Here is a 12,490-nt window from a genome sequence, read left to right on the forward strand (position 1 = left end):
TTCTTTCTTTCTTTCTTTCTTTCTTTCTTTCTTTCTTTCTTTCTTTCCTTTCTTTCTTTCTTTCTTCTTTCTTCTTTCTTTCTCTTTCTTTCTTTCTCTCTTTCTTTCTTCTTTCTTTCTCTTTCTCTTTCTTTCTTTCTTTCTTCTTTCTTTCTTTCTCTCTTTCTTTTTCTTTTTCTTTCTCTTTCTTTCTTTCTTCTTTCTTTCTTCCTTCCTTTCTCTTTTCTTTTTTCTTCTTTCTGTCCTTCTTTCTCTCTCTTTCTTCTTCCTTCCTTCCTTTCTTTTCTTTTTCTTTTTCTTTCTCTTTCTTTCTTCTTTTTCTTTCTTTCTTCTTTCTTCTTTCCTTTCTTTCTTCAGATGGAATCTTACTCAGTCGTCCAGGCTGGAGTGCAATGGCATGATCTCAGCTCACTGCAACCTCCGCCTCCAAGGTTCAAGAGATTCTCCCGTGTCAGCCTCCCTGATAGCTGGATTTACAGGTGCCCACTACCACGTCCGGCTAACTTTTGTGTTTTAAGTAGGGACAGGGTTTCACCATGTTGGCCTGGCTGGTTTTGAATTCCTGACCTCAGGGGATCTGCCCATCTCCACCTCCCAAAATGCTGGGATTATAGGTGTGAGCTACTGTACCCAAAGTGACCTTTCGAGAGGTTTTCAAATTTTCTCTTTACATAGCTGGAGATTCACTTTGACCTTTCTTGGTGCAAATGTATTGCTATTTATCTGCCTGGCACTTGATAGGTGTTAAACAGAGGATATGTCTTTCTTTCACTCTAGAAAATTCTCAGCTATTTTTTCTCTTCAAGCCATTATTTGGCTTTTCTACTATTTCCTTTAGTTTTTCCATATGGAATGCCTCTTTAACTGGAGTCTCTCAGTTTATCCTGTATCTCTTTTAACTTCTCTTACACATTTACAATTATTTTCTCTCTCTGCTGCATGATCTCGCTAAATGGCTTGGCGCTACCTTCCAAATCACTTGTTGCTTAATTTGTGCCCATCTAGAATTCATTTAGCTTATAATATTTTTCTGTCTCAGTGATTATATATTTCAAGTTCCTTTGCAGATTCTAAATATAGTTATTATTTAAGGTTTGCCCTGTAATTTGCATTTTTAAAATTTTTATTTTTATTTATTTATTTATTTCAAGGCAGAGTCTTGCTCTGTCACCAAGCGCCAGGCTGGAGTGCAGTGGTGTGATCTTGGCTCACTGCAACCTCTGCCTCCTGGGTTCAAGTGATTCTCCTGCCTCAGCCTCCTGAGTAGCTGGGACTGCAGGTGTATGCCCCCACGCCCAGCTAATGTTTGTATTTTTAGTAGAGAGAAGGTTTCACCATGTTAGCCAGGATGGTCTCTATCTCTTGACCTTGTGATCTGCCCGGCTCGGCCTCCCAAAGTGCATGGATTACAGGCATGAGCCACCATGCCCAGCCTGTTATTTAAAGGTGAATTCATTTTGCTGTTTATTGAGTTGCTTTATTCTTTCTCCTGAATAATTTTCCTCCCATGCTTTGGATGTGTGTTTTGCAGAGATGTCTTGAGAGGGTGCTTGTGTTCTTTTTCTTCTTCTCTCTTTCTGTATCTGGTCATTTTCCATCGTGTCCACCCATTCCGAGTCCAGAAGCTGGCTTTCTTGGTGGCACTGGGTTCCTGCGTGTCAGTGACATTGGAGACACTGCAGGTGCAGACGTGGCTTAGAAGGTAGCTGGCCCAGCGTGGTTTGCTTCCTCCCGCTGCTCTGTGGTGGTGGGCTAATGTTTGCCACATCCTGTGGCATCCTCTACCGCTGTTCCCAGCGGATCCTCACAGGTGGGATCCTGGGTTGGTTGCCCTCTACACATGTGGCATGATCCATTTTTCTGTACTCCATAGAGATTCCTTTTGTTCATGCACTCTCTTGTACCTCCCCGCCTCCCAACCAGCAACTGTACTTTTGAAAATATATTGTCTTATTTTTCTACTTGGAAACAAAGGAAAAAATCCAAATTCTTAACTCACAGCACAATGTTTCTTGAATGACAGAAAAATCTTCCAAGCATGGAGCTACTGAAATGTCTTCATCATAATTCATCTATACTGAACCTTCCCTTTCTACTTCCCTCCTTAACACTACGCTTAAGTTTTTACCACTACCCTTTTCCAGCAAACAAGGGACTTCATTCCATTTTCAACCTGCTTGTACTTTGAAGCATCTGGCGTAGTTAACACTCCTTACTTGCCTTAATCAGTAAATATGTAGTGAGTCTCTGTTACATGCTAGGAGCCAGGGAGACCCGTGTCAAGAGATGCCCTGAAACAAATGCCTTCTAAACTCAGATGCAATTATTAGTAAATCAGTCAAATGTTGAGAATGTTTCAAGCTGAGGGAAAACATGTGGAAAGACATATAGTTGAGAGAAAATTAGCCTCGAGGTATTTTAGTTTGGCTGGAGGCTGGAATTCGAGATAGGTTAAGTCAAGAGGCTATACTCAAAAGGTAAGCAGGCACCACTCAGGACTCTGTCAGCCACATGAAAGTTTTAGACAATATCTTGAGGCCACATATCTCAGTTTATGTGGCTGCTAAAATGCTTTAAGTAGGAAATTCAAATGAGCAGATTTGTATTTCAGAAAAAGTTGGATTCAAATTTAAAAAATATGTTGCAGAGCAAATCTTGGAAGATGAGAACAATAAGTAGGTTAATAAAGGAATTAATGAGCGTTCTGAACCAAGACTTTAATAGAAAAGGCAAACAAATGTATGCATTTGTGATAAGTAACATGTCAAAAGATGAACTTGGGTTTCTGAATGAGTAGTGGCTTTGTTCACTGAGATAGATAACACAAGAGAATGAGCAGATATGGAGGGAAAAGATGACAAGCTGAGTTTGAATTTACACATGATGAATTTTAAGGCACGGTGAGGCATCCAATTGAAAATGACCAGAAGGTCTTTGGGAGCTCAGGAAAGACAGGCTAGTTCAAGATATAACTATTTTATCAAGATTTCTTACTTAGGTATCATTGACGGGTTTTAAGTTCGTGTGTGTGTGTGTGTGTGTGTGTGTGTGTGTGTGTGAGTGAGAGAGAGAGAGAGATGGAGTCTCGCTCTGTGGCCCAGGCTGGAATGCAACGGCGTGATCTCGGCTCACTGCAACCTCTGCCTCCCGGTTCAAGCGATTCTTCTGCCTCAGCCTCCCTCCCGAGTAGCTGGGACCACAGGCACACGCCACCATGCCCAGCTAATTTTTCTATTTTTAGCAGAGACAGGATTTCACCATGTTGGCCGGGCTGGTCTTGAACTCCTACTTTGTGATCCACGTGCCTGGCCTCCCAAAGTGCTAGGATTACAGGCGTGAGCTACAACATCTGGCTGGCTTTAAAACCTTAAGTCCCTGAAACCGTATGCGCATTTTTTCGTGTGTGCAGGTCAGTATGCAGAGTGCCTAACTTATTTTCCCCCCTTCCTTATCCCCCACCCCATGTTCAATATGACAACTGTGTTTTGCAAGTATCTTTATGCCATATGCACAAAAAGGAGACACATTCTTTTATTATTCATTTTATTTTCATATAAATTAACATCCTAGAAAAATTGAAATAGAAACACTAAATACAATATTGCACATAGCGATCTTTGTTAAATGCCCTATTATTTCATTGGAGAATGGTAATGTACACACTGGAAGGACTGAAGGGGACAGGAATACTACAAAACAATGGGAAAAAAAACCACGACTGTTTCTTTGCATTTAAACTACAAACTAAAAAGTAAGAGACCGTACTTTACATAAATACAGTGATGATTTAGAACATTGTTTTTCTTAAGTTGCTTTCCATAATTGGTTTGCAAGAGCAATAAATTCTCCCCTTTATCCACAACTATAACTTGTAACAAAGATCATTAAAAGTAATTTTAAAAAACCCCAGCTCTCCTGTTAGACAAAACCATCACAATGCATTAGGAGCTGACTTATTCAGGCATGTTTACTCAGCAGGTTCTGGGCAGATGCCAATCCCTCCAAAAATTTTATTTCATTTTTGGCTGATAGTCACGTTTGGCAATTTTATAAGCATCATTTATTTCAATTCCTTCAAAATATTGAGTGATTTTTCTTTTTTGGTGAAGTGTCATGAAAAAGTTATAGAGAGGCACATTTTTCGTTTGCTGCAGACTAGCTTTTCAAGGGGTCTCAAAGGACCTGTCCTGATAAAGCCCTCTATAAATTTACAACTGATTTTTGCCAACATTAAATCATTTACAGGAAAGAGTTTTTCTTTTGCTATATCTTTTCTAAATTTATTATATGACTTGAGTAAAAAAACGACAATCTTCTTTCACAAATACATAGTTATGGAAAGCAACCCAAGAGTTGGGACAGCACTGATTATAAATGGTAAATTTTAAAGTAGAAAATTTATACGTAGACGTGAAACTGATACAAACAATTCACTAGAAATAACATTTTTACCCATATGTCTAGATGCTGTGATGTGGAGGACTGGTTGTCAGTAGAAAGGAAAGTGTTTTTGCTGTGACAAGGAATATTCTCACAACAGTGAATTTTAGTTAATGTTTAGCATGTTCAGAATTAGTGCAGATACTGCCTCTTATACATGCTGTTTTGGTCTATCCGTATAATACCATAAACTTTTACAAAAAGAAAAGTGTCAAATTCTCCACTGGTCTAGTACTTTTGCATTTTTATATGAATATACAATAAAATTCAACAATTAGTGAACTGTCTAGAAAATGAAAAGATTATGCAAGAGGTCCAGAAGAAAAATGATCAGAATGACAGTAGACTCCTTCCCACCCTCAGGTCAGCTGAGTTTTGTGAAAGTCGTTGCAATGATTCATTTTCATTCTGCTTCTCATTGTTCAAGTTTTCATGCTTATCTTTGCTTTCTGAAAACAAACACACCAGATAAAAGTTATAGTTAGAAATAACTTTTAAAAATGGGAGGAGTTTAGAGGAGCCTAAGAAAGACCTTTTCATTTAGATCAAATTTTGTGGGACAAGGTTAAAGGTCTACCAATCCATAAAGGAAAAAATTACAAGTGGGATCTGTGTTATCTTTGAGCACTTTTATCAAGACAAATTGCCACATACTTTAAAGAAAAAAAGAAAAAAAAGTTTCAAAAATTTAACTTCTAACCAATCTGAAAGAGTGTCAACTCACCATTCTCATCCTCAATCCTACATGCAAATACATAAATATGAAAACTGAAGTGGCTGTTTCATTTCATAATAAATGTACTCTAATCATCTTCTGTACTTATAATAGCACGATTGAGGTTAACTAGTAAGTAACTGTTCCTCCGCAGTCAATACAGTTATAGGATTGAATAATCAGACAGAAGCAGAAAATGAGCTGAACTATCATGCAGGAGTTGTCATTAGATAAGATCATTTTGATACAGAGAAACGGAAGGGAACATTGCTTCTAAATGAAGATATAATTCGTAACTTTAAAAAAAAAAGGATATTTAATCATATCCCAATTTGGGTTATTTTAACGTCTTTTCCATTGAGACCACATTAGACTAATTTACTTTAGAATGGTCCTATCTTATGGCCAAACTCAACTTTTCATTTAAAACAGCACCATTTACTTACACTGTGGTACCAAGTGATGGTTGCTCAAAACAGTCAACAAAACATCCTCAGTATGACAAGAAAAAGCCTTGGCATTTTAACCAGGCCCTGCCCTCCCAGGGTGGACAACCTGGCATTTTGTTTTAAAGGGGGGAGTGGGCAAGCAGGAAACTTAGATGAGCTTGTTAAACTCGGTCTCTGGACTGACCGCTGTCCAGCAGCCAACTCTGCTGAGCCATCTGTGGATATAAACCAGATCTGAGCACCCTGGGCAAAGCGTCACACTGCTGTTGGCATTTGCCACCAAGCTGCAGATCCCAATGGAGCTAATCCAATTATAATGATCACTCTCGGCTCAAATACAGCCTGTTCGTGACCCGTGTGTAACAAAGAAAGGGAAAGATGGTCTCCCCACCCTGCCCCTGTCAACATGCACATATCCACATAAATTCACCCCTCAGTACATTTATCTTAATTCTTATGTTTTGAATAATGAGTATCAAGGCTCTTTTCGTCTTCTGGGCCTGATTAAAGGCATAAGAAAAAGGAGATTCTTGAATTCAGAAGCTCCTTATTTATCAAAAATTTAGAAAAATAATTAAAATATTATGAGTTGGTATATATTATGAAAATAGGATTTAAAAGCCAAAGAAAATCACAAGATAAAAATCAGTAGAGTGAAATACTTACAATTCCAGAGTCATGTCTTGGTTTTATTTTATAAAGTGATTTTCCCTTCTTCTGCCTACACACCTCTTCAGCTTCTTTCACTCTGATGGGGAGAAGACACATGTATTTAAACAAAACCTGCTTAGATCACCTCATTCTACCTTGTAGTAAGTGAGCAGACCTCAACTCAAAGATTTGAATGGCTGCAGAAACTAAGACAATACACAGAAGAATGTTATCTGATGTGAATTGAAAGCCTAAACTGTTATAGCTACAGAGGCTAATTTATCTGCAAGTTCCTAACTTGGAATCATAGTACAATAGAAGGGAGTAATAGCAAACACATAAGAATTTCTATGCAGAGTGTGTATGCATTTCATTTTGAATAATGAAATACCCCTCATTGTCAACTGAAAGGATGAGATTGATTCTATTACATAAATAGGATTGACACCATCACAAAAGTTAGAGGCATCAGAATAATTACAGTATGACAGCCAGGTGCGGTGGCTCATGTTGTAATCCCAGCACTTTGGGACACCAAGGTGGGTGGATTGCTTGAGCCCTGGAATTCGAGGCCAGCAGGGGTAACGAAGTGAGACTGTCTCCACAAAAAATACAACAGATTAGCCGGGCATGGTGGTACACGCCTTGCAGTGAGCTGTGATCAGCGCCACTGCACTCTAGCCTGAGCAACAAACAGTGAGACCCTCTCCACATCCACCCCCCACAAAAAGGAAAGGATCAAGTAAAAAATTACATGCCTACTGAAAATTATTTCAGATCCACTTCCTATACCACACACATGCATGCGTAAGAATCACTTGCAATAAATACTTGAGCAATTTCTAAAATTTGAGCTTCATCTAGCTTGGGAACCAATCATTTAATTGTTAACAAAAAAGACTGAGCAGTAATAACATTTTGACGTTTCTAGTATTCCTTATTAAGCATACATGACAAAGAAAACAACATTGTACTGACCGGTGATGTAGATAAAACAAGATGCTAGTATGGCCAACATGATGAAACCTTGTCTCTGCTAAAAATACAAAAAAATTAGCTGGGCGCGGTGGCATGTGCCTGTAATCCCAACCACTTGGGAGGTTGAGGCAGGGGAATTGATTGAACCAGGGAAGTGGAGGTTGCAGCGAGCTGAGATTGCGCCATCGTACTCCAGCCTGGGTGACAGTGAAACTAAAAAAAAAAAAAAAAAAAAAACCAAGGTGCTATTTGGAGAGAAGTCCTGTATTAAGTTCTGGCTCTGCTATTTGACATTGGTAATGCTCTTGTACCCCGGAACTTCAGTGTTTCCTCAAAGAATGAAAGGCTCCATTATATATTAAATTATCATCATTATCGCTGCAAAGACTGAGTAAAATGTTATCTAAAAAGTTCTTTATACATTATAAAAGCCTACAAAAAGTCATTATTTTAATTAAACAAATAGTAACAAATCTGTAAACTGGTGTTTTTTTTTTAATAAAAAGGGGAGCTATGACAACAAAAATAATCTATCAGGTAAATTTGTTTTTTATTATTGTAGTTTTTCCTTGGGAATTAAAAATGAATTATTTCTGGAGAAACTAAATAGCCTATGGCTTGATCTTAATAAAATGCATTTCATAAAGACCTTACCGGCCTAATTTCCTGAAAGAAGTGAATTATAAATATATTTCTTGATCCCTGAAGCAAAAGATCTAATGACAGAATTCATCTCCTTTACAACTGAATCAATTCCTCTTTTTTTTTTTTTTTTTTTTTTTAGAGACGGGGTTTCACCATATTGACCAGGATGGTCTCGATCTCCTGACCTGGTGATCCACCCACCTTGGCCTCCCAAAGTGCTGGGATTATAGGTGTGAGCCACCGCGCCCGGCCTCAATTCCTCTTTTTAAACAACAAAATGAAACAAACAACTCAGTATTACAGCTATAAGACGGATGGTATAGTTTGCATTAAAGCACGACAAATCAAAGTAATTCCTTTCAGACGTAAAATACCTCCTGGGTTGATATTGTTAGTAATTCCAGAAAACAAGGACAACTTAGAAGATACTTCATTATTCTATTACTTTCACCCAAGCCATAAATTGCCTTTAATCCTTCCTCTAAACATTTGAAGATAAAAACATTTTCTTTATAACAAACTAAGGACGGCAGCATCCCCATCTTCCTCTGAAACAGCTACCAGTAAATTTAAGTTGAAGTATTTGGATAGGGAATTAAGGAAACTTTATTTTTTCAGCACTTAGCCAAAATCCAGTAGATCTCCTCTTAAATTTACTTGGAGTTTTTTAAAGCATTTCGTGGCTTTCAAATAAAATGTACTTTACAAGTACGTAGATCCTCAAAGCATCTTAATTTTCTCCCAATCCTATTTATTTTGTTCTCAAAACACATTTTTGTAAGGATCACAGGACGTCAAATCTAATACAAACATCTTTAATTTTACACAAAAGCATCCAGTCATCCCTCATGGCAGAGGCCACAAAAACAGAGGAGAATGTGCATTAGAGGCCTCACGAGATATTTCAGCTCGTCCGTTCATTTCATAATCATTTCTGAAGCATTAACTCTAGATTCAGCACTAGGCACAGCTCAACATTATAGGGACAATGAGATTCAGTGTCGACTAGAAGAGACACACTCATGAGCAAATAAATGACAATGTTGCATTAAGAGCAACCACCTAGGTTCATAGAAGATACAAGTGTCCCAGAGGAGGATCGGGGTGGGTGGGTAGGCAAGGGGTATGGAGATCTTTCTGGAGCAAGCTGATTGCCAAGTCTTGTGTAACAGACACATCCATACACACACACACACCCCTACGTAAATATATATATATATTTTTATTAAACTTTAAGTTCTGGGGTATATGTGCAGAATGTGCAGGTTTGTTACATAGGTATACACATGCCATGGTGGTTGACTGCATCCATCACCCCGACATCTACATTAAGTGTTTCTCCTAATGTTATCCCTCCCCTAGTCCCCTACCTCCTGACAGGCCCCAGTGTGTGATGTTCCCCTCCCTGTGTCCATGTGTTCTCATCGTTCAACACCCACTTATGAGTGAGAACATGCGGTGTTTGGTTTTCTGTTATTGTGTTAAGTTTGCTGAGAATGACGGTTTCCAGCTTCATCCATGTCCTTGCAAAGGATATGAACTCATCCCTTTTTATGGCTGCAAAGCATGGTGTATATGTGCCACATTTTCCTTATCCAGTCTATCGTTGATGGGCATCTGGGTTGGTGCCAAGTCTTTGCTATTGTAAACAGTGTCAAAATAAACATACGTGTGCATGTATCTTTATAACAGAATTATTTATAATCCTTTGAGTTTATATAATCCAATACCCAGTAATGGGATTGCTGGATCAAATGGTATTTCTAGTTCTGGGTCCTTGAGGAATTGCCACACTGTCTTTCACAATGGCTGAACTAATTTACATTCCCATCAACGGTATAAAAGTATTCTTATTTCTCCACATCCTCTCCAGCATCTTTTGTTTCCTGACTTTTTAATGATTGCCTTTCTAACTGGTGTGAGATGGTATCTAATTGTGGTTTTGATTTGCGTTTCTCTAATGACAAGTAATGGGGTTTTTAAAATGTTTGTTGGCTGCATAATGTCTTGTTTTGAGAATTGTAACAGACAAATCTTAATCGTTAATACTTCTCTTGGAAAAGGAAAATGGATTGAACATGAAAGGATAACATATAAAGATTGAGCAAGAGTCACGAAACACCATACTGAGCTTTGAGAACCAGGAAGTTCTCTCCTCTGCTGCCGTAGGATTCCTGTTACAGAGGGCAAAGTTCCAACTGGCTTCCAGGTTTATGCCTCGGTTTCTGATGTGTCTGATTAGGATGAGTCAGTCACCTCACCCTAAGCGCCTCTGGTTATGCACACACATAAATGACCTGGGCAGCTGGAAAACTGAGCCCAGAACCTTGAATATTGTTCGTCTTCTCATTTCAAAGCAGGAGATTCATGGAGAATTTGTTAAAACGCAGCTCTCTAGTCTAATTCCTAGGCATTCTGATTTAGTCACTCTGGGATGCTTTCAGGAGCACTCTGGGCAGGATCTGGTGTAAGTGGCCTGTGAGACCACTCTGAGAAACGGTACCCTGAAACTGAGGCATTAACATTCCCTGAAGCCTCAGCGGTGCTGCCAAAAGACCCCCAAAACGACGACACTTCCTCAGTTCCCACTATTTTACCAGATCGCAAACCCAAACCGCATAAACTTGCTCCCTTTACAAGTCTCAGCCCTCCTAGGCTTCCTAGCAAATGCTGCCGCTTCCAAAAGCCAATTTTATTTCAACAAAACTCTGACAAGAAGACATTTTTCCACGTTGTAGGCAGGAAAAAAGAATGCATCCCTCGAGGTCGAATGTGTTGCCAGAGTTGGCAGAAAAAAAAAATAAAGAAGGAGAAGTTGGTACGAAGGCGGCTTGAGCCAGCTGCCAATATTCACATCTTCCCACGTGGGCTCTGCATTCGGTTTATGGTCGCGGATTCCATCAGCTGCCACTCTGAGTCTATTGAGTAACTGCTTGTACGTGTTCCATCCTCCCTCCCTCCTGCCTTACGCCTCATTCAATGCTGCCTAACACTTCTTAAGCTAAGTAGGAGAAAGATGTTCATGTCACAACTAGACCAGAAAGGTTTTAAGTGAAAAGGCATTGTGGAGATAACATTTCAAACAGTAAATTAAAATGACCAATGTGTCCTGTTTGGGAAGGAAGAGAAAGTAAAAAGAGGGACAATACCTCATTTATAAAGTGAAAAAGCAATCGCCATGAAGAGGGAGTGTACACTCAGAGAGGAGGCCAGAGCTGGGCTGAAGAAGATGGTCAAAAGGCTTCCAAATTGTGCCTGCACTTGAGTTTAACCTCCAGTCACAGTGGGGGTCTATGGATGCTGTCCAGAAACACAGCGTTTGTGCATGATTCATGAAGAGAGAGATATATATATATATATATTATATATTTAAAATCTTTTTTTTTCAGTGGATGCATTAACACAAAGGGGGACTGCCAGGTCATTTGTGAATCAAGATTTCACCCTATTAGAGAACTAAAAAGGGAAGAAAAATTTTAAGATGACATCTGTGATAGGCTCCTTTTAACAGTTGCAACTGCTAATTAGCAATCCAGATAACGGAAGGAAAATATGAGCAAAACCAAACCATATGATAATGAAAAGAAACTTCATTTATCACTTTTAGTGATTTTGGGAAAATAACAACACAGGAGGCAGAGACTAGAAAACAGGAAACATAGCATTATCTTTTAGATGGAAGAGATGGATGCTAAGTGGCAGATAATGGCTATAAAACTTGACGTTTATTTTCATATTTTACTGTATCTTTTATTGGCTATGAAACTTCAGAAACAAAACTATGCTGAATAAATTTCAAAGGTAAGTCTTTATCCCTTAAATGGAAGGCCAAGAGTAATGAAAGAATATGAGGCATTCCGTATCTCTGAAGGGAGAATTTAGTTATAGGAAATAACCAAAGAGCTTATGGAATTAGCCAACAGAGTAGGTGACCAATATGAGTAAAATGAATTTCATCTCGAAGCAAACTTTCCTTCCGGCAATGCTCAGAAACACTGAGCTTAATCAATGAATGTGTAATTCCCAGATCAGGGAATGTTGTCCCCTTTACGGACCTATCTTTGCATAATCAATTTTGAATAAAGTCTTTCTTGAAACAAATTTTCTCCTTCTTAAATAAATGGAACGATTTAAATTTAGTTGATGGCCCATGTTCATCATCAGACACATCACTGTTGTCACGTGCTGTAATACAGGGCCACCCGTAAGGCCTCCTAAGACACGTAAGCAGCCTGCCCAGGACTTGGCCCAACACTGTACTTTGCTGGTTTTGTTTGTACTTTTTATGTCTTCTGTTTCTTCTTAGGATGATAGGCTGTGATCACTTCTTGATAGAGCCAGCAGGCCTACCTTAAGCAGAAACTCCATCTCCTTGTTGCAATCTGTTTCCTCCAGAGAAAGACAGATAACTAAGCTAATTTAAATGGTGCCTCAGATTAGAGCAGTAAGACTCCGAGTTTGTTTCTAACAAAACGAACAGAGTTCCTGGACTTGCAGGCAGTCATTTTAGTTGTAGCAGGCTTCTCCCCAGCCCCCCGCTCCCATATACTTCATTGTTCACTGTTGCATCTTAAAGGCTAGGGAAGCCCGGATGACTTACAGACAGGCAGGG

The 12,490-nt window shown here is 39.0% G+C and overlaps 1 protein-coding gene across 1 annotated transcript in view; it reads right to left on the reverse strand.

Moving 5' to 3' along the window:
• Window positions 1–4,855: 4,855 nt before the first annotated feature.
• Window positions 4,856–12,490, reverse strand: part of FMN2 (formin 2) — a 378,526-nt gene continuing 370,891 nt past the window's right edge. Inside the window, 2 exon segments of the mRNA XM_032242253.1 lie at window positions 4,856–4,889; window positions 6,271–6,352. Coding sequence (XP_032098144.1) covers window positions 4,863–4,889; window positions 6,271–6,352 — 109 coding nt within the window. The 3' untranslated portion in view covers window positions 4,856–4,862.

Source organism: Sapajus apella, unplaced genomic scaffold (assembly GCF_009761245.1).
Source record: "Sapajus apella isolate SASKATOON/1434 unplaced genomic scaffold, GSC_monkey_1.0 scaffold49, whole genome shotgun sequence".
In the NCBI taxonomy this organism is placed as follows: domain Eukaryota; kingdom Metazoa; phylum Chordata; class Mammalia; order Primates; family Cebidae; genus Sapajus; species Sapajus apella.